Source organism: Branchiostoma belcheri, unplaced genomic scaffold, assembly GCF_001625305.1.
Source record: "Branchiostoma belcheri isolate BF01 breed outbred unplaced genomic scaffold, Haploidv18h27 scaffold100, whole genome shotgun sequence".
In the NCBI taxonomy this organism is placed as follows: domain Eukaryota; kingdom Metazoa; phylum Chordata; class Leptocardii; order Amphioxiformes; family Branchiostomatidae; genus Branchiostoma; species Branchiostoma belcheri.
In genome coordinates this window covers 886,966-909,465 of record NW_017802381.1, presented here as the reverse complement: position 1 = coordinate 909,465, position 22,500 = coordinate 886,966, and the positions used below count along the sequence as shown (strand labels likewise).

At 40.2% G+C, this 22,500-nt stretch overlaps 3 protein-coding genes across 8 annotated transcripts in view; 2 read left to right on the top strand and 1 right to left on the bottom strand.

Moving 5' to 3' along the window:
* Positions 1 to 12,414, top strand: part of LOC109473409 (tyrosine-protein kinase RYK-like) — a 12,880-nt gene extending 466 nt beyond the window's left edge. The window contains exons 1-15 of one of the 4 annotated variants that reach the window (XM_019773279.1): positions 1 to 203; positions 1,443 to 1,733; positions 2,811 to 3,035; positions 3,129 to 3,244; positions 3,800 to 3,965; positions 4,500 to 4,648; positions 4,950 to 5,094; positions 5,229 to 5,348; positions 5,739 to 5,816; positions 6,191 to 6,366; positions 7,255 to 7,364; positions 8,080 to 8,170; positions 8,640 to 8,711; positions 10,297 to 10,433; positions 11,139 to 12,414. The exon at positions 1 to 203 is cut by the window's left edge and continues 466 nt beyond it. In XM_019773279.1, the coding sequence (XP_019628838.1) occupies positions 1 to 203; positions 1,443 to 1,733; positions 2,811 to 3,035; positions 3,129 to 3,244; positions 3,800 to 3,965; positions 4,500 to 4,648; positions 4,950 to 5,094; positions 5,229 to 5,348; positions 5,739 to 5,816; positions 6,191 to 6,366; positions 7,255 to 7,364; positions 8,080 to 8,170; positions 8,640 to 8,711; positions 10,297 to 10,433; positions 11,139 to 11,265 (2,206 nt within the window). In that variant the 3' untranslated portion in view covers positions 11,266 to 12,414. Of the gene's footprint in view, positions 204 to 783; positions 806 to 1,442; positions 1,734 to 2,810; positions 3,036 to 3,128; positions 3,245 to 3,799; positions 3,966 to 4,499; positions 4,649 to 4,949; positions 5,095 to 5,228; positions 5,349 to 5,738; positions 5,817 to 6,190; positions 6,367 to 7,254; positions 7,365 to 8,079; positions 8,177 to 8,639; positions 8,712 to 10,296; positions 10,434 to 11,138 lie in introns of those variants that run through there. The other 3 variants (XM_019773272.1, XM_019773294.1, XM_019773287.1) reach the window with 3 other exon arrangements.
* The window catches only part of LOC109473567 (ras-like GTP-binding protein RHO), a 19,401-nt gene extending 1,529 nt beyond the window's left edge, over positions 1 to 17,872 (top strand). Inside the window, exons 1-3 of one of the 2 annotated variants that reach the window (XM_019773468.1) lie at positions 13,596 to 13,708; positions 16,102 to 16,272; positions 16,929 to 17,872. In XM_019773468.1, the coding sequence (XP_019629027.1) occupies positions 16,105 to 16,272; positions 16,929 to 17,360 (600 nt within the window). In that variant the 5' untranslated portion in view covers positions 13,596 to 13,708; positions 16,102 to 16,104 and the 3' untranslated portion in view covers positions 17,361 to 17,872. Of the gene's footprint in view, positions 1 to 13,595; positions 13,709 to 16,101; positions 16,273 to 16,928 lie in introns of those variants that run through there. The other variant, XM_019773475.1, reaches the window with a different exon arrangement.
* Positions 17,873 to 18,900: 1,028 nt separating this feature from the next.
* The window catches only part of LOC109473520 (adenosine deaminase-like), a 14,575-nt gene continuing 10,975 nt past the window's right edge, over positions 18,901 to 22,500 (bottom strand). Inside the window, exon 11 of one of the 2 annotated variants that reach the window (XM_019773408.1) lies at positions 18,901 to 20,047. In XM_019773408.1, coding sequence (XP_019628967.1) covers positions 19,961 to 20,047 — 87 coding nt within the window. In that variant the 3' untranslated portion in view covers positions 18,901 to 19,960. The remainder of the gene's footprint in view (positions 20,048 to 22,500) is intronic. The other variant, XM_019773400.1, reaches the window with a different exon arrangement.

Sequence of the window (22,500 nt, the reverse complement as noted above, 5' to 3'; positions counted from 1 at the left end):
GTGCGGGACAGACTCCAATCCCCCCGCTGTCTTTTTCTGGACCACACCTGACAGCGCCCTGCCTCTGTTCGCAACTTACAACATGACGTCGGGTGTTCTCGTCTTACCCAACGTGCGTAAAGAAGACGGAGGACTCTACCAATGCCGAGCGAGAAACGGAATCCTACCTGATGGGATGGCAAGTATCAATCTGACGATTCAATGTAAGTAGAGTTCATATAGTGATATAGCTTTGTGTTTAATCTACAGATAGTTGGTTACCTTCTCCAAGAATGAATGCCGTTAGGTTGTGTACAGCATAACTAAAATGTTTACGGCTCTTTGTGGCATTTGGTACATACGTATGTGGATGAGGGTTTCGAAACAAAGGACAATACTATGGACAACCTGGCGGCTTTCTGTGGTACTGTAGTATCTCGTGTTCTATTAGCCTGGGTACAACCCTACTTATTATCGACTGTGAGAGCGGACGTGAACTATTAATAAAGCAGGATGGTACCCAGGAAAGTGTTCTATACAAACTATTGATATTCCGTGGTGGTAGGTAGCTCCTGCGATAGGAAAGAAGTCTTGTTTTGACCTGATATTATGTTTGAATAGTCGTCACGCCAATTTACAGACACCCGGAAAAATTGTACAGAACAGCATTTACTGACTTTTCAATGGCTGAGTCATTTATTTGTCCAATTTCTCAGATGACTTCAACCCTGACAATATTTGCTAGGAAACCTGAACACCCTGAATGCTTTCTTTCATCGTGGCATTCACTCACAAGTTAATTGACAGAAAACATGGGCGACATCGTGTAAGTTCGGCGTCGACGTAACATTTTTCACTTTCAGATGGGGACTGCGGGATTTTTGAGTAGATTACTCGTACACACTGTGTGTGTGTGTGTGTGTGTGTGTGTGTGTGTGTGTGTGTGTGTGTGTGTGTGTGTGTGTACGAGTAATCTAGAGTTGAAATTATACTCTCGGAGTATACTTTTGACTGGGGGGGATTTATCTGATGCCGCCCTTAACACCTCACCACACCTTTACAATGTGCGTGGGGGGGGGGGGTATTCTAGGCTAATCCAAATTATACCCCAGGGGTATAGTCTAGGGTTAGGTAAGGTTCGGGGCTGTTACACCGGACCAATGTACGTGCACCTACTTTGGAGCATTGAGAAAGTCATCTTCTATATATATTGTGCAATCTTTTTATTTTGTTAAAAGTACAGTGCAATATCACATGTGGCTTGATGTGCAATATATCCCACTAAACGTAGTTTCTATTGACTGGTGACCTTATACTTTGTACTAATTTGCTCTGACTGCTGTATTGTTGAACCCGTGTCTGTGGGTGGAAAGATAACTTTCTTAGACATGAAACAGAAACGAGGAATCGCGGCATGTTAAAGCGTTCAGGCCAAGGATACTATGCTCCAAAATCTTCTTCAGATCCTCCAACGATGACGACTACATACATCGTCTCCCCAAGGGGAACAATAAGAGAAGGTGACGAGGTCAGAATCAGATGTCGTGTTGGCGATGCTCTACCCAGTCCTCGCTTTCGATGGAGGAGGGACGGCAGCAAGACAACAGCACTCCCCAGCACAGCAGTAGTGGACGAAAAGACGGGTCTCCTCACCATCTCCAGCGTGAGGATTGAAGACGCAGGTTTTTACCGGTGTATCGCCGACAATGACGTGGAACCCGCTGGACTCGCCTCCATCACGTTAAATGTCTCAGGTGGGAAACTAAGTCTGAAATGCCGCATGCTCGTAAGAGTCAGCATTCGAAATTCTAATGGTAATGTCTAGTGCTGTGTACCTAAACCCACGTTCAGGTTCAGGTCTGAATTCAAGTCCAGAGGTTTAGGTTCAGGGCGTATAGAAAACACGGAAGGGACTTCTCGATTTCCCAAATGAAAAATGGGACATCTTTACCACAAAATTTTGTAGTGCACAAATTATTTTTCATCCTATCAGTATCACAGCGGACGGGGATTGGTGACCTGCAAACATGGCCGACCCCTAAAACTTGCGTAAAGATCGAGAGAACACCGGTCGTGTTGATAATGAAAATGTTCCTTTCAGCTCTCAGACTCGTCGGACGAGCTCTTTTCTGCTGCGTGACGCTGGCATAAAACACACATTTTGCCCTTCCTGGTTACTGCTGCTCCAGCTACCCTTTCGTCACATACAAAGATATCCTCTTTTCGTTCTTTGGCATCATGACAAAGTGTGTTTTGGTCAAGTGCTATATCAGCAATAGTAGTCTCCACCAGACGCAGCTTCTGACAGGAGATTTGCTTCTTACCGATATATGTATGTAGCCAATGTAAGTGGCGCTTTTGTCTGATAGACATCGAAACGTTAGCAGTGTAGAAAGAATCCCTGGTTGTGTAAAAGAAAATCCAAATATCGTATAATCTCGTCATGATTTGAGATCAAAGTGATGAATTCTTTTAAGTTAAGATCACTAACATCATCCAGGATGTATATCCTAGATACTAGTAAGTTGGTAAAAAGACAGGAGATGTGCTACATCCCCGGCCAGGTAGCAGAACGATTTTTAAACAGCAGTATGTTCTTCATTCCATAACAAAAAGAGAGATGAGAAGAGAAGTCAAACCCTTCAGACATAGTTTTAGACATAGTTATAGTTCTAGACAGCTACCTTTATCATGTAGACTTCAGTTATTTTATACTCTGTTTCATTGCTCTCTTATGTTTTGTAATTTGCAATTAGCCTGCGGGCACGAATTTGCAATAGACTTTTCATCATTGAAAATCTAATCTAAAAGAGTCTTTGCCGCTTTTGCAGCCGACCCGAGTGGGATTGGTGTCAACAACACCAGGAGGTCCGAGAAATTTACCGTACCTCTGGCCGCATCTGCTGGGGTCATGGTTGCTGGCATCACAGTTTTCTTCATGTACGTGTATATCAGGTTTCGCAAGAGACCCGATTGTCCGCCGCCACATGTGGAAAGTGAGGAATCACCAATGGAGTACGACCCGCTATACCTCAGTCCGGACTCTTCAGTTATGAGTACGTATTTTGTCAACATCTCCCATATTTGAACGTCTATTCTCGTCTCGTGGGTCGATTTACTTCTTGATAACTGAGACTTTTTTCTGGCAGTTTTTTCCGCGGTGAGAGAAGAAGACCAAACGGTGAATCCGATTCTGCTGGAATTCTGGGATTGCCTTCTCAAAATGGATGTCGACCCCGTCTTGGTGTACTTTCAAAAAGATCAGGTACGAAACAGTTCAATAGATATTTATCCTGATTCACTCCCGGTTAGAATATACAATGAAAGATATATTTGTGGGGTCGTGTGGCGTAGCGGTGGAGTGCTCGACTCGGAATCAAGAAGTCCCGAGTTCGAGTCCTGACATGCCACCGATCTTGTGCCCTTGGGAAAGGCACTTTACGCGACTTTCCTCACTTAGCTCAGGTGTAAATGAGTATTGTCCTGTCATGTATTTGTCCCCTGTGTTGGTGGCGGCATTAATATAAATTGAAAAAACTTGAGTGTGCCGTCACCACGTCTTATGATTACATGTTGGAACATAAAAAAAGCTATTTTCACGTCAAAACGGGAATGAAACTTGGTTTTGGTGTTTACTATTCTTTAATACTAGTAATATAATAATGCCAAATTTCCAAATGCCAAATTTCGTCTAGGAATCTTCTGGGTTACCAGCAAGTGGTAGAGGAGAACTGGCACTCGACATAAGCCGAGTCACGCCTACGAAGGCACTGTTGGTTTGTTTATTTATTAATTTTTTAATTCTTTCTGTATGGTATAGGTTTTGTCACCCGATCACACTGCTGTCATCCGTTCGGCATCGTTGGTTGTGAACAAGCTTCTGACAACAATCGGCATACTGGAAGGAGACAAGTCCCCCCAGGTAATCAGCAGGGCGCTACGACACACCGAACAGAACCATCTAGCAGATCTTCTTGATGGAAAAGGTAGGTGCTTCACGTGTTTGTGCGTATGTGCGTGTGTATGTGTGTGTGTGTGTGTGTGTGTGTGTGTGTGTGTGTGTGTGCGTGCGTGTGTGTGCTTGTGTGTGTGTGTGCGCTTGTGTGTGTGTCGGTGCGCTTGTGTGTGTGTGTGCTTGTGCTTGTGTGTGTGTGTGTGCTTGTGTGTGCGTGTGTGCTTGTGTGTGCGTGTGTGCTTGTGTGTGTGTGTGTGTGTGTGTGTGCTTGTGCGTGTGTGTGTGTGCTTGTGTGTGTGCGTGTGTGTGTGTGAGTGTGTGTGCGTGCGTGTGTGTACGCGGTGTGTATGTGCTTGTGTGTGTGTGTGTGCACGTGTGTGTGTGTATGTAGTGCAATAGGGCTTATTAGAGGTTGGACTACCGGCCTGCCAATGTGTGTTTATAAAGGTCCAAGATTCGGCCATGTGACTTTTGAACATGTTGTTCTGACACACTTCCCATATATTAACATAAGAAAGCCAATTACTAGGCTGTGCCCTAGAAAATACTCTACATATCCTCCAAGTCCTCCCAGATGCCAAGTGTGTGTCTGTAGTCGACACCACCGAGTCATCGTTCGGCATCGAATTCAAGCCAGCCTTCACCAACATCCAACACTTCGGTGACGTGGACAAGTACGTCGTTACGCTTGAAATTGCAGTTCAGGAACCAGAGGTAAAAGTACTAGAGTACGATTGTACATGCAACGTTATAACCATTATGAAGCAAATTAGAACAATAATTTCCAATTTTCAACTGCACAACTGCAGTCTTGGTAAGGAACTCATTGGAGATGTACAGTAGAAAAAGTCCAATTTCATGTGTTGGAAATAGCAGTTTAAACTCCTCATGACAACGCTTTTGTGTATTAGTGTTATCTTTTTTTCAATACGAATTGTTCCTTAATAGTCAATTAGGAAGTGTAGGTGATGAAATTGACTGGCTAGTTGACTAAGCAATGTTTGCATAATTTCAGAGAATCGCAACTCGCGACTTGAATGCATCAGACCAGCTTCAAGCCGAATTCACCGATCTGGCGTCAGGAACGTCATATAACGTCACGGTCGTCAGTGTAAGGGGTGAGACCAAGAGCGCCGGCGTTACCGTCACTGTCACTACAAGTCAGTCACTTGTTTGTTTACATACCCTAGCTACGTACATACGTCGTCTATCTACAATGCTGTTACGCTTGCTAAAGTTGTTACAATTTCAACTCAATGACACATCTCTTCATATGTTTCGTCTGATGGAACAGTCGGAGGCTATGAGGAGCCAAGCAGTCTTCTGGCAACGTTCAGCGAACAGAAACGATCACAAATTAACCAGGTCCTTATCTACAAGGACCAAATCACTCTCATGGAGCCACTAGGAAAGGGTAGGCCACTTATATTTCAGGGCATGCAATAGGGCAAATTTAACAAATATCAAATATCCAAATAAAGACCATGGCCAGTTTACAAATCATTTGATGGCTATTCCCAGTAAAACATTCCAATGATTTTTTTATAGAGTCCCCCCAATATCAAATGTTAGTTGATGATCGGTTTCTCTAGGCGACCCCTATAAGCCCTAGGTGTATGACCCTGACCTCTCCACGTTAATGTAAATAATTGTATTGTTGTATTGTGCGTGTAAATGTTTGTCCTGTCAGCAGGGCAAGCCCTTAATAATAGCCGCCTGGCTAGTTGGGCTGCCCTGGCTGTACAATTTGTCTTTTTACAGCCGAACGAATAAATAAAAAAAATGATGGGTTTGGTCATTTCAGGAAATTTTGGCGAAGTTCGATACGGAGTCTACGTAACTCAGGATAGGTGCGTGACCTGTGCCGTGAAGACGCTATTTGGTACGTCTGTGTTTGCTCGACTTCAATCTCATTATTTCATCAGCTTATCACTGGTACCATCTCCAGAACTGTTTGTTGCCATGCAGTGCTGCCGTATCCACCAACTCCTCCCATCTTTGTTGATCCTGAGTTTCTGTGACGGTCCCGGTCCATTTGATTCTTCGTTTTTGCATCTTCGTCTGCTGCTTGGGGCTCGCGATATGCTTTAAGAAGCCGTCAACTCTGGTGACATTGCCATTCTCAATCTATTTTCACTTCTTAGCTGTTGTGAGCTGAGTTAACGTCTTCGTCTGTGGTTTCTTTGATGCTGTGCAATTATTCATTTCGATTGTGGCCGTTGACCAAGTATTAATCAAGTCCAGTTACACGTCTAGACACAGCGTCAGTGCTTGAAATGAAATCACTTCTGCGGGAAGGACTTCGCATGGTGAACTTTAAGCACGACAACGTCCTCCAACTCCTCGGAATGTCCGTACATGGCAACGAAGCTATGATCGTTCTGCCGTACATGAAACACGGGGATCTGCACAAATACCTCAGAGACAAACAGGTGATGCAGCTCGTGTCACGCTACCATTTTAGTTCTACAACTGCACCGTCACTTGTCATGAAAGTCACACCAAAAAAAGCAAAGATCAACAATGTCTGCGAGTTGATTACAAGGATGTACGCATCGTATCTAAGTCTTAGATGGAATCACTCTGAATCTTAAACATACTAATTAATAATTGAATTAATTAGCTGAGGACTATAATGTGCCATGTCAATTTGCCTCAGCTTAATATTACACTGATTTTAGCATACAAAGCCATATACGGCTTTACTAAAAACCCTTAGTTACTCGTTGGGTATTATCATTTATAATGTCATGCTTCTGTGATAGCATACTCCTGTGTTTAAAAGCATTCTACATGTGTGTGTAAGAAGCGTAAGAAGAGTTTGCAGAGCTCTTTATTTGTACTTGCATTGTTCTTGTGTACTGAAGATGTAAGGCCATGTTGATTTGATTATATGGATAACATCCACGCGCGCATGAATTTTCGTCCGTTTCCAGAAAAAAGTTTTCGACCATACTGTAAATCGTACAAAATGAGCGAATATATGTCGTATGTTACAAAAAAAAAGCATTGGAATACTAATATAATATTTATGTCATGGAATACCGAAATCAATTGAGGAAAAGAAGAAAATGTGAAGAAATGAAAATAGTCTCTTATCATTCGTCCTACCATACTCTGTGTGTTTAGTCATTTGGTCAACCATTATGACCACATAGATATCATATTGAAAGAAACTTTTTTGCCAAACTTTTTTTTTTATTTGCACGGTCGCATCAGTTTTGGGGTTCCAAGAGGATGTCATCCATACAATCAAATCAACATGGCCTAATGGATATATATCATACTTTAATCACTTATGATGGGTATGGTTTTCGTAGACACTGCCTCTGGAAGAAAACCTACGCCTGTGCCTGGAGATCGCACACGGCATGGCGTATCTCACGGATAAGGACATTGTTCACAGAGACCTGGCGGCAAGGAATTGCATGTAGGTGTTGTTGATCGTGTCATTCGTCACTCTATGACCATTAGTAATGCTTCTCGGCATCAAGATTGAAGTTTCAAGTTTTATTCCTAAAAATCAGCCTTGCAGCTAGTGCACAAACAAGCTGAATAACAATGATTTTTTTTACAATTGTGTAGTAAATACAAATATAAAATTAACATTACAATACGTATACAGACACACAAACAAACACATTACAAAGCCACAGATGGGCACTTAAGTGAAGTCCAGAGAGTCCTGAGAGTTACTGCAAAGACCCGTTGTACAGGCACATTGCCTTGTGTAAGAAAGAGTTTTTCAGTCTTTTTGTACGGGCTGCTGGTACTGTAAGTGCAGTTCCATCAAGTATCAACAGTAATGATAGATTCTTTGCAAATTCTTGATCGAAAGCTACTTTCAGATAGTAGTGGACCACTCTTTTTGTGATAATGTTGCGCCGTAGTTTGTATTTGATAAGTATATACATGTACGCTGTTCGCTATAAGAATAAAAGCTGAAGGTTAATCACATGTGTAGACTGTTGTTAAAATGCAAACCGTCAGAAATATTTCTCTATCTTTAACAGGAACATAATTAAGGTGGAAACATAATTAAGGTGGAAACTGTAACCCAGTCTGCTTTCGTCCACACCAATGACAATTCTGTATCGACTGTCAAATCGATAACCTTTCAATTAGGATCTTTGTTTCTTTTCCAGGTTGGACCATAAAATGCAAGTAAAAGTTGCCGACTTTGGCCTTTGCAGAGACGTTCACGAAAAAGGCTACTACAGGATACAGAGCTGGGAGGTACATGTACGTCTGTACTGAGTGTTCTCTCTTTTCAGCCTTCACTATCGATGTTTTTCATATGTTGCCCCAAATATGAGCAAAATGTCACAAAATTGCACAGGAAGCACAGGGCCAGCTGTTGCTTTTAAGTGTAATTTCCAAGACAACGGAACTATTGAACTTTTGCGATTGAATAGAACAAGTCTTTATGTCAAGGAATGAGCAATCCATCTGTTTTGTGACGTCGACCATAAATTACAGGGTTTGTGTCGTCCCCCGTCCCGTCCCCTGGCTATTTATTTAAGGATTTTACGATAGCGATTAACAATTACTAAATTCAACCCTGTTGATTCTATCATTCCATCCGTCAAGTAGGAACCTAATGCCGTATTGATGCGTATTCTATCATTTCTCTCTTTGCCTTCTGTGTGCTGTGCAACCTCGACAAACATCCAAGAAGTGCCAATGATACCTCTCATCATTACAGGTGAAGCTACCATATAAATGGATGGCACCAGAGAGTCATGAAGATTACATATTTGACACAAAAACCGACGTGGTGAGTTGCCCTACTGTACTTACTCAATGGTCTTATTACCTTCGCCAAGAAGGTTATGTTTTCAGGGGCGTTCGTGTATGTGTGTGTGTGTGTGTGTGTCTGTCTGTCTGTCAACACGATAACTTAAGAAGGCCTTGATGGATTGTCTTAATACTTGGTAGGTGGGTAGGTCTTGATAAGACCTCAAAATGATTAGATTTTGGACCCCCTAGCGGCTTGTTATGGTACTGCAGCTGAACTTCCGGTTTTGATATCTCATGATCTAGACATGCTATGGTGATGAAATTTAGATGGTAGGTAGCTCTTGTGCTGGGGAAGAAGTGACGTGAGTTTAGGACCCCTAGCGGCTTGCTCTGGAACTGCAGGGATAAATTCTTGAAAATATTCAAAAGGATAACTCAAGAACCGGTTGACGGATCGTCGTGATTTTTGGTATGTAGGTAGCTTACGTGATGCTTAATATAATTATGTGACAATTATGCAAATATTGATGTAATTTGCATAATTTATGGAGAAATTATATAAATCAGCTGCATTCAATAATAGGACAATTAAAGCTTGTGACATTGGTAATTGACAACGAGAGAAACACAGGAAGATATTGATTATGTTAATAATGACTTAATTTGCATAATTAATGAGAAAATTTTATAATTATGTAATGATAACTGCCTGGAATTTCATACTTGTGGTATTTGAAAGTTAAATTGAGGTGAACATCATTAAACATAATTTATTCAAATCAGGACCTCATTTGCATAATTTATTAGGAAATGCTAGAATGCATTGTTTGTTAATATAAGACTGTTTTTTGGTTGAGATTATTATAAAATGATATAATTCATGAAAATTAGGTTCCTATTTCTTAAATCAGGGGGGAATAATCTAATCTATAATTTGTCAGTCATAAAGATTAACATCATTTGGCGAAGGTATGAGATCGGGGAACTCTAGTTAAAGAAGTAAGTCTGTGTGGGAGAACCAGAGCCATACCAGTGCCCTCCCCGTCTGTATTGTCGGACCGGTCGCTCAGACTGAGCTGAGGTTTAACCAATCTGAAATATAGATTGTAGTGGATACCCTTATTGTTAGAAGTAGTAGATTGTGACTTACTTGCTGTTAGAATTAGTGTTGTCCCCCTGAAATAAAGAAACAAAAAGTTACCTGTGCACGAAAGAACTGGTAAATACTGCCCGTCAATAAGATGGAAGATGAAATACACTTCCGTCCAACAAAAAAAAAAACAACTGTAGATATTCTCCTTTTAACACAACTTAAGTACACACAACACAACACAACTTAAGTACAACACAACACAACTTAAGTACAACACAACACAACACAACTTAAGTACAACACAACACAACTTAAGTACAACACAACACAACACAACCTAAGTACAACACAACACAACACAACTTAAGTACAACACAACACAACACAACACAACACAACACAACTTAAGTACAACACAACACAACACAACACAACACAACACAACACAACACAACACAACACAACCTACATATTAAAAGTAGCAGAGCTGGTAAAGATGCCATTGACGCTAACGAGGTTTCTGTTTCAGTGGTCCTACGGTATCGTTCTATGGGAAATCTTTTCCGGTGGAAAGACTCCATATCCCGATGTGCCGAGTGTCCATTTGATTGGCTACCTGAAGGAAGGAAGACGCATGGGGAGGCCCAACAAGTGTCCCATCGCACTGTAAGTGGAATTCGCAATCGATGTTACCCTGGGAGCCAGACCTATCAGACCTGCTCGCTCCCAACAATTTCCCGTCTCCTTTACAATCCAGCCCGCCGACAACATCCCCTTATCCCGGGCCCCCATTGGCCACATCTGGTCGGTTCGGGGAGCTCGGTGTTAGGAGTATCTCGGCTGGCCCCCAGGGTACTTCCAGGCTTGTTCAGCGTAGCTGCAAGAGGTTAGCGATATTTACATTGTACACTGTGGTAAGAGTTTCACAGTGAACCAGTGCACATCCGATACTTCATATGCCACCCTTTTATGAAACTTCAGGATTTGTTCCAAAGATTGTCGATTGTTCGATTGTCTACATGCTCGTAGCCAGGATTTTGAAGGGGGGGGCGGGGTGTTCTTCCCATGTCTGAGGGACCAGCGAGCGCCGAAGGCGCGAGGTTTTTAGGGGTCCGAGGGCGTGCTCCCCCGGGAAATTTTGAAAAATTAACCTTCTGAAGTGGCAATTCCTGCATTTTTGAGAGGATTTCAAAGAAAAATAAAATCAGACATAACTTTTTATTCAATGACCAAGTGAGCAGTTTTCAGCTGGTGATGCAAATCAGTCCAAAAACCCCGGACCCCCCCCCCCGGCTACGGGCATGGTCTATCTTACTTCATAAACCGGTCAGCTATAGCGTTTGCATTAAAAAGCTATATTTATATTTTTAGGTACAACGACGTGATGAAACAGTGTTGGCAGAAGGAACCCACCAAGCGACCATCCTTTAAAGAAATCCTGGCAAGAGCAGAGCAAATTAACAAGTCCTTCAAGCAGCGACGAGAGGCTGACGCCTGATGCTTCCTCAGTCGTGCGACGACGACGCTCGTCTGGTTCACCCGTCCAGCAAGAGTCATGAGACCCTGACCCTTCTCTAGATCTCTGCCCTGGCCAGAACCCCAGGCCCCGGTCTGGCCCCTAACGCAGGCCGCTGCCTAGGGGTGGTTTGCCAGTTATATTTATTGTTATATTTCATTTGTTTGAATCGTTTCGTGAACTATATGTTCTGATTCTTCTCGGAATTTCATTACATGTACAATGCCGAAAATTAAAAATTTCATTACTTGTATATCCACGGCATGCTCGCAACCACCTCCCGACTTCAAACAGGTTACATGTAACTCAAATTGAGACATCAAATCTCAACATTTATATCAAACGTATATACCGTAGACATAGCTTGATTACCAAAAGCAGAAAATTTAAACTTTTTATGAAGCGGGTCAAAATCTTCACGATCGCGTATTCCCTTAATAAATCCAAGTTAGCGGGACTGACTCATCTTAAACGGATCTTTTTTTACCAAAGATTGTATTTTAACACTTGTTTGTTGCCACATCACATTGCCCTTTTACTAAACTAGTCAAGGCAAGTTTGAGATGTTGCATGTTGATGCTGTTGTTCCTTGTATATATTGCTAAATGCTGTAAACTCTTTGAAAGTGTCTCATAAGCTCTAAAGTCTTCACAGTAAGACTATTAGGATGCTCTGGTCTTTACTTTAGTGCCCATGTGAGGCTAGCTTTTTGTAGTGTTTTTGTTCGTGTGCTTGCACATGTCCATGTTGTATTTGCCAGTCAAGTAACTGTAAAAAATCAGTGTTATTCAGCATGTTTTTGTACAGGCTGCGAGGCTGGTTTTTATGAATAGACTGTTATGGACTGTTATGTATAAACCGCTCAATGTCAGTCGACATTTTATACTTTTATACTTTCATATTGCTATCGTGCCAAGAATTGGTGTGCCTTTCATAATGTCAATTTTATGTAAGTAGACGGGATTATAATCATCTTTATTTCATATTTTATGTAAGAAAAGTGGCTAAAGTTTAATGTGATATACATGATTTTGTAGTAATGTAAATGCCTTAGATATAATGTAACAATGTGCCCAATTTAAAAGTTTGTAATTGGTGCAGTGATGTTTATTGGGAAATAAAACGTGTTTGATTATCCGATTGTCACCTCTGTGAACGGACGTATTGTTTTCATTATCTCTGGGGATGAGACAAAGTTTCCTTGGGGCATATAACTTCGCACGATTAATGAGGGAATTCTATTACACCAGTCCTTCTTTTCCCCTGGAGATGCTATGATCTTCATTTGTGGTCGACATGTAGCTTTTAATGTATGAAAGAAGTGGTGTATAAAAGTGTATAGGTAGCTTATAAATAAATAGAGAGATGTAAATAATTAAATGCAAATTATGCAAATGAAGGCTAAATTTGCATAATTAAGTAGGAAATTCTGTAGTTAGTGTTTTACATTATAGTACTTTCATACATGTGATGGCAGGTGAAACATTACATACATCATAATCATAAATTTAACTGTTAATTACGACCTTACTTCCATATACATTGAGACAAATCCGCCCAATAACAATTTTACATAAACTCTACATATTTCATGGAGCTCGTGGTAGGAGTTCTCCGAATTCTTGTTCATGGAGGTAATAATAAAATTGAAGAATGATACCATGTTCCAATGCCCAACGCGTTACACGGATCAAGGACATTATCTCTGTCATAATGTCCTTGCACGGATCCATTCACTTTTTTCCGATTCCCAAAACCCTTAGCGACAGGGGGTATTTTTACGGCAGTTTCGATGAAGATGTAGCCTGTGAAACCCAAGCTCCGGGGGGCTCCCTACATTGTCCGCCACCCAAGACTACTAGGGAGCCGGCGAGAGTCAGGCTAGATGAAGATGGAAATAGCAGTAGACAGTATGATCCTGTCAATAACAGAATATTTTGCACTATTGACAGGATCAAGGCAGGCAATAAAAAAGTATAACGTTATTTCCATGGCGACGACGTTACGTGGTGTTTAGGTTAAGAGATATGTGATCCTCGGGGTATCAGAGTACAACGTTATGCAATTTTACGGAATACAGTGCAATTTTAATAATGACGTTGAATGACGTATTACACCTGGGTATGCACCTTGTAGATATCCAATCTTTAGTTTAGAATAAAATAGAAAAGGCAATTACCGAAGTCCGAAGGGCGTGTTTGTGTAGATTATAATTGGCGCGTGAGTCAGCCAGGGGAACCAGCCCGTCTGTGATTGGCCGGTTATTTTGGGCCTCAGCGCCGCGCCTATAAGTACTGACGTCACGCACGGAAGTCAGTAAATTCCAGCAGGTCGGCGGTGCGGCTGTGTCGCAACTGGCTGGCACGAATCAGAGTTTCCAAGAACCCTGAAGAAGGAAACGTGGTCCTTGGTTTAAAGCGTGAAGGTTAGTATAACGGGCTAGTGTACAATGTTAGGTAGCATGTAACGTTAGCAAATGTAGACGCTGTCAGGGTCGCCCACACTGTGACCAAATATCCCCGGGTAAGCGGGGAAGGGAGGGCTGTAGTTTTAGTTTTATGCCTTATGGTCACAGTGACCCATGAGTGGGGTGCATTCTCAGTATTTGTTGCTTTAATCGGCTTGGTGGGTTTTACAGATGCTCCAAAATTATGAAGTCTGGTAGCTGAACAAATCCCTGAACCCATGTTAGCGATCCAGTTGGTGAACAAAAAGCTTTGTCGTGTTGGTTTCTAGTTCGGCGGCTCCAATACTGCTTTGGTCACGTAGTCAGTCTTTGCAGACGTTACCTGTAACGTTAACCTTATGGCCTGCTTCAATCCAAGCTGACCAAGTTTTTCAGAATCTACTCTTTTGTGAGGATATCAATTTGATGATTAACATAGCGATGATCTAGGTACTAGTAAAACATAAGCAGTGGACTCAAGTGGATATACTGGTAGAGTTACCTGTCCTTCATGTGGTTTCATTTCCTCTTTTTGTTGTTTTGGGTTTTGATATTTTGTATAGCGTTATTTTGAATAGGAATATCTAAACGTTACTTCATACATTGAATTTATTTAGTTGGTTTGGTATAACGGCAATTTGTCCCAATGTCTTACATTGTATGTGTAGCTGATTCAATCATCATGTGTTTGTCATTGATATTGATAACAGTCACAGGGCTCGAAATTCATTTTTGGGAATTCACTGATGCAACTTAACTGAAAAAAATGTGAGCACCATATAAGATAAAATAAGTAAGCACATCGGCAGAACGTACTGCACCTGTGCAAAACCTGTAATGTATTGTACATATAGCACTTCAGCACGTCGCATATAAGGTTGTATTTGCTCATATCATAAGGTTATATTCTGACAGTAGTTTTCTAATGTTATGTCGGAAAAGATATCGTCTGCAACAGGCAAAATTCTTATGCAACGTTGACCAAAAATCCAAAGAAAACCGCGAAAATCCAGGCTTTGGTGTAGGCGCAGTACATTCTGCCGATGTGCTAGAATGTCAGCAAAAACTAATTATCTTTCATTCCTAAAGAAAGTATATTCGTCTGACACTATGCTGTATACCACTAACATCTTAAACCTACAAACATATTTGGATGCACTGGTGCACACACAGAAAAAAATTGGGTGCACAGCTCCAAACTTGGGTGCACTAAGGTGCACATGCGCCCTGCAGTCAGGATGTTGCCAGTAGGAACAGTCCATACAGGAAAACAAAGTGTCCTGTTTGTTGCTGTTATCGTCGTGAAGTTACTGAAATTATCAACATTATTATATAATATGGTAGATGTTCTATTCTTAATGTCTTCTAGTCTATGAGATTGTAGAAATCTGACTGTACCCAATATCAGTGATCAGTTCAAAAGGAATGTGTGAATGTGTTCCTGAGTGATATGCCCCTGGGCAAGGAAACCACCCACCTTACTTCCCCACCACTGCAGGCCTTGATGACGTATTATGGGTGGGACTAGGAAGCGACTAGAATATAAACACTGCAGAATGTGCAGACGAAACGTTACGGTATTTCACAATGTGCATGGCATTGTCCAAGACATGGAGACAGTATATATTCTTTCCTATAATATGTAACATTGCAGCTAGTATTATTCCATAGTTTTTATATTAACGACTTGATCTTTTCACAATGGTGTAGTAAACACACCTTTATCACCTCAGGTATGGCTTGTTGACCTTTGGTACTTGTTATGATGGTACCATGTCCAGCCTTGTAACAACAGTTCCCATGACTACGCACCCAAAACTAGTATTTTCTCCTAATGTATGTTTAGATAGATAAGTTCAGTGAGGTATACGTAATTTTACCTCCGTTTATGAAAAATGAAGGTATTGTTTTTGGTGTGTTTGTGTGTTTCTGCATATTTCTGGTCCAGAATTATGTTATTGTATCATTAGGAGGATACAAAAAGTCAATTTTCTGGAAGTAAGTTGAATCAGCACTTACAAGTGCCTTTCATCAAGTGGGGGTGCCAAAATATGTCATGAATGTGTTTTAAAATTAAAAGCTGGAAACACAGCTGTCAGCCATGTTTGTTTACTTTCTAGTATTTTGTGGTGGTGCCACATGCACAAACTGAATGCACCTTGTGTGGGCTGTCTTATTATTAGTGTCAACCATATAACTAAAGGTCAGAAATGTGAGATAATTGTTCAAGTATGTTGAAAAGTGGAAGTAAATTTCAATCACATGAAGATTTTTTCAATTGAAAAATTTCAATTTTTGGTGCAAAAATGTAATGTTGCTTCTGTCAGCAGCCACACATGAAGTGGTAATGTTCTGATTTTCTTGCTTGACAGAAAATGGGGACAGTTCCGCAGCCAATCAGGAGAAAGCTGGTTGTGGTGGGTGACGGGGCTTGTGGGAAAACCTGCCTGCTCATCGTCTTCAGAAATGATGAGTTCCCAGAAGTCTACATTCCTACTGTCTTCGAGAACTATGTAGCAGACATCGAGGTGGATGGAAAACAAGTAAGCTCAGACCTCATTCATTCATTCATTCATTCATTCATTCATTCATTCATTCATTCATTCATTCATTCATTCATTCATTCACTCACTCACTCACTCACTCACTCACTCACTCACTCACTCACTCACTCACTCACTCACTCACTCACTCACTCAGGCCTAAGGTCAAAGGTTACCAACAATTCTATGTCCAAAAGTGTTCACTGTACATAAATAATTTCATCAGTTTGGTGAATGACTGAATACCAAAGTTATTTATTCACAATCATGACTGTTGACTGTCATCTTCTGTAACAGTTTCCCCATAGGGTGAGCGTATGTCATCAAAATTCAAATTCAAACTAGACAGAAAGTACCAAAACACAGTGATACTACTAGTGTGTTAGCAATGTGGATCTCTGTTGGTTTTTCTTAGAGTCATGTCTTACTGTTTGTCAGATTAAGTAACCAGTGTATTGTTGATTGTACCATAAGTACTGTTGATTGGTTTGATGTACTGATGATTGTACCATAACTATTGATTGGCCTGATTGGCGTGCTGATGATTGTACCATAACTGTTGATTGGTCTGATTGGTATACTGATGATTGTACCATAACTATTGATCGGCCTGATTGGTGTACTGAAGATTGTATCATAACTGTTGATTGGTGCAGGTGGAGCTCGCCCTGTGGGACACGGCAGGACAGGAAGACTACGACCGACTGCGCCCGCTGTCCTACGGTACGTACGAGACAGACGTGCTGCTTGTCTGCTTCGCTATCGACAATCGGGACAGTTTCGTCAATGTCGCAGACAAATGGGTTCCCGAGATCAAGAACTACTGCCCCAAAGCACCTTTCCTATTGGTCGGAAACAAGAAAGACTTGAGAACGGACAAAGCTCGCAGGAAAGAGTTGGCGGAAATGAAGGAAGAAGTCGTCTCGACTGAAGAAGGGTTGGAGATGGCCAAGAAGGTTGGCGCTACAGCGTACATCGAGTGTTCTGCCAAGACGAGAGAAGGTGTTCGCGATGTCTTTGAGTCAGCCACTCGCGCGGCACTGCAGAAGAAAAAACAAAAAACTGCAGGCTGTTGTGTATTAATGTAGCACCTGAGTAACCAACGTTTCATAGAATAGAGTGTTGGTACTGTGGAACATTGGATAGAAGCTTGTAAGAGATAGCACTGAGGGACAGTATCTGTTGATTACAGTACTGTTGTACATGTAATTTATGGAAACTTCTAGAAATTCTATTCAGTCACCAATATTGATTATGTTTGCCTTTCTCAAGGTGGAAGCAACAGATCATACCAAAAATGCACCCTTTGCAACCCACTGTAAGTTCCAAGTAGTAGCCAAATCAGTTTTAGAAAAATTGACAGCAAAAACATAACCAAGTAGGTTATATATAGAAATATTAATGAAATAAAAACACTTCACATTTGTATAATGTGATCTTGTATGATCTTTTGTAAATAACTGTTAGGAGCTGTTTAGATTTTGTGTTTTGCAAATTGTTACCTGCAGGAACAGGTGAAATGTTAATTTTTGGCTGAAGAAAAGGGAAATCATGGACTATGAGGAATAAAATGTATCACATACATGTACATGTAACGTTACAGCAATTGTGTTTTTTTTGTTGGTGCGCTTAACTTAAGCTTAGACTAACACAATATCACAAAGAAGCTAACTTGTGAACTAAAGCTGTAATTCCCCACTTCAATAAGGCAAGAGACATGGATATATATATAATGCATGAAACTGAAGACAGAGATTTAGGTAAAGCCATGTTGATTTGATTATATGTGTGACATCCACGGGGAACCCCAAAACTGACATGAGCGTGCAAATAAAAAAAAAGTTTGCAAATAAATTTAAGTTGCCTTCGTTATGAAATCTGGGTGGTCATGAAGGTTGAACAAATAGCTACACAGTAATATTTCATTGGACTTCATTACCTCCATGAAAAATGGATTCCGAAGTACTGTTACCTCCATGAAAAATGGAGGTATTATTGTTACCTCCAAAATGGAGGTATTGTTTTTGGTGTGTGTGTTTCTGCACATTTGTAGTCAGCATAACTTCATAACGCCTTTACGTGTATTGTGATGATATTTGGTATGCTGGTAAGTCTTAGGAAGAAGAAGGTCAAGGTCAAATATGGGCCTCCTAGGCCTGGTGGATGACCTTGGTACTGCAGCACAAATTCCATTTTTTTGTATCTTTTGTCCTGAACATGCTATTGTCTTGATTTTTTGGTGACAGATAGCTTATCCTGTCAGGAATAAGTGGTGTAAGTTTGGCCCCCTAGCAGCTTGTTCTGGAACTGCAGGTTAGTTTCTGGTAAAAACTTTTAAAGCAGATAAGTCAAGAAATGAACATGTTTTCACCATTTCATTGACATGTGTAAGTTACTTAAAGGTTAACACCACCACTATGCATGTATTATGTTAATGTAGAGGTTATTTGCATAATTAATGAGGACATGTTGAAATGAACCATGGCAAAGGAGAGGAATTTTACACGAAAAATATTGCCATTTGAATTTAGAAAACCATAGATTAAACTAGATTATGCTAATTACGATCTTATTTTCATAGTCAATGAGACAAATAAAAAGCATTTACAAAAACTCATATTTCATGGAGGTATGAGATCTCCAAATTCTTGTTTTATTTGCTTTGTAATGCACATTCAAGGTAAATTAGTAAATCATATCTTGAGAGTCCCCATGCAAGACTCTCAATAGAGCTACAGGTACAAGTACATGATAAAAATGACAAATTGATACCATTTGATAAAAAACAACAGATTGACGAAAACATCACAGTATATACTTAAAATTATTGAAACCTCAAGAAATCTATAGGTAACCTAACTTTAGTTCTATTAGATGTATCAAACTTGATTTCCTTTGCAATGCAATTTTTACATCTCATATTTTCATACACCTCTATCTAATAAATCTCATATAGTTTATTCAATAATTACAATTGCCACATGACATTGCTGAGATCAGAAGCAGCTAGTTTTTATGATGAGAAACATCAACAGGAGATAAAAAACTGAGGTCAACTTGACAAGTTTGAACAACTGACCAAAGGATTGGTGTGCAATCAGGCACACTGTTTCACTATTCTTATCTCCCCCAATAATAAACAAAACAATTAGTAAATCTAAATCTAAATCATGTAAAATATATACCTGGTTATTAAAATTAGTTTACAACAAAGCAATATACTAGTGCTTACAGCTGTTTTATAGTTAGACTTAATATCAATAATGTAAGTGTTGTTGTGAGTATTTATATGACCATTCTGTATCTGTATTCTGTATAGCCAGCATAACTGCCCCTCGTCATAACACACCAGCTTTCCAGGCACGCGGCGCGGCAGCAGTTGGCTATTTTACACCGAACGACTTGTTACACCTACATGTAACCCTTGAACATCTAAGACTAACTCTAAACATTGTTTAAAGCTATGTAATATAACGCCTCTACTGTACTTAGTGACAGCAAGCCCCACTCTGCAATAGTTCGAAGAAAGAATGAGGTTTTGAACATCTTGAATTCTTGGTTGATAACTCTGGTACTTGAAGGCATGGCTATTTCTTGTTTTTAGTCTGGACTTTGCCTGTCTTCCAATAACACCCACTGCAGGTGTTTTTATTTCAGTGAGACTAGCACTATTCACTCAGTCAGGTGCTCAGGGTCCCTGGAGCATCTGGACGTGGCTCACAAGTCTGGCCTTGTCTGCCTCCGGTAAGAAACATGCTCGTGCTGCATTCAGATTCTGCAGAGACAAGACATCACATGTTGATTTACATACTTACCATTAGCCTGAAATACCATTTTGTTGTGCACAACAAGACTGGAACCCAGGCTATTTTAATATCAATGTCTCTTTAACCTCATCTAAACAAATCAACAATGCCAATTTGATAATGTTCTAAACTCAAGAATTTACTAAATACATGTATATCAACTGTTAAGTATGGACCTCAACGAGCATTTGCTACTCCTTGGACAAGACCAATAGTTTAAGGTATGACCTTTCTGAATGTTCCTGGTCCATGTATGTAGCACTATGGAACGTGATACATGTAGGTTGTGTTAATCATGAGTGCATGTCTCTACTATATCACTTAACCTCCTGTAGCATTTTTCATTATTTTGGTGTGAATGGACAACAACTACATCCCCCTCTGGTCATCACAGATACCATACTAACTACCTCCAGAATCAATAAAATGTATACACCTGACTTGAAGAGGATTTACACATTACATATCACAACTGTACACATTCAGGTGTGACAAAAACCAGCCTAGCCATGGAGATACATTCAGTGTTCTAGCCAGCGTCTGTCTTTCTGTCATTTGATGGAATCTTGCTGCTTAAAGTCTTTGTCAATCTGTCATCTTTGATGGACAAAAATTGGTTTGGAAAGGTATGAAAAGAGAAGCTAAGCTTAGTCTAACAGCAAAATATGCCCCTCAAAATGCAGGGAATGGCATTTCAGAGGCTCAAGATTTCAAATGTTTCATGGGGAACATGCCGCCAGACTCCAGTGCTCGAGATTGAGATGACATAAAAATTCATGCTATTTAGAATACTGCTGTTTCCACGCATGCCTTGAAACAGGCTACCAGATGTGGTGTGGTTGGTGACAGTGACTTCCAGCCTCATTCTTCCAGCAACATACTTTTGTGGAAAGAACTCATGCCACATAACACTGACTGGCTACTGATTTAGTTCTCTACTACTGTAACAGTATAGCCTGGGTGCCATCCGATTTGTAATGGCAGCCCCAAAAAAAGTTTTTGGGGGGTTGCCATTACAAATCGAATGGCACCCAGGCTAGTAACAGTACATTGTGTCAATAAGAGCTCTGAATACTATTTTAGGCACTGGCATTGTTCATGACATTAATGTATCATAAAATTAAAAAATAATATTTGCTACTAACCAGGGTAGAAATCAAGGCATCATCAAAGCCCCAGTTTTCTTTCACAAATTTCCGTTCTCTTGTCAGTGATGTGAGGAAGACTCTGGGATCATCAGAACTCAGGGAAAAGTTGGCGCCATCTTGGGCAAACCTGCAGCAATGCAAGTGGTGGTCAACATGTACATATTGTGTGAGTTGGTTTGAAGCAAATTAATGAATATGAATCCTTCCCGAAAGCTAGGACTCAATGTCTTTTTTACACTGTGCTGTACAACTCTATAATGACAATGGTTGACAATGACAACCCATGGCTGTTTGGATGTTGATTTTACATGGTGTCTTGATTTTTAATCAACTCTTTGTGAAGATCAGAGCACAATTCAAGGGTGCGTTAGCCAATTTCTGCTTTTGTACGATTCGTGTTGAATTGAATAAATTGAAATTGAAAATGATATGAAGAAAATATTAGAAACACAGCAAATACTAGATACTCTATGTCTGAAGAAAACAGGCTCCTAGCATATTAGATGAATCTCTGCAAAGTGATTTTTCATGAATGGCAACCTTATTGGAAAAAATTAATATCATATCTCATTCAGTTTGTAATCTTCTTCAGGTTTTAATTAGCCTGTGTTCCACAATCTCTCACTGTGGTGGTAATTATTCGCCCCTTCCCTGACTGATAAACATTCATTAAGCAGTTTAGTCAGGCTAGGTATTAATAATATAATGATAATAAAATACATTATGTGTGATGATATAACGCACTGTAATAAAAGGACAGCCTTTGAATCAAGTCCAAAATGCTCATATTTTAGCCCCAACAGTTAAAGGAAGTTTTCTTCAGAGTTGTTACAGTTTTTTCCATCTATTAATGCAGTGATGTGAGTAAAGGTTTGGAATTCAGCATTTAAATTACAGACCAGCCTGGTATATAATATGTTGACTTCATGGCTCCTATATAACATTTGGGGCTATCATACAATGTACATGTAAGATGCCTAGGTCTTTTTGTATAGACATTTTTTTTTTCACCATAATTTTTTTGTCACCTTTTCTAAAAAAAATCCAACGAATCAAAGTGGCAATAAACTGTCTATTAGTCTATAAGACTGCTGTTTGTGGCTGATTTGAATTTTTGATACTGATACTCAACAGTTTATTCACATTGATTGGCAGCCATATGCATTGTTGGCTGAATTACACAAGTGATTATATAATAAAAATCTTGAAAGAGATACACATTAAAAAAATATGACATTGACAATTGAAATTAAAAAGATGTCATTGCAGGAGAT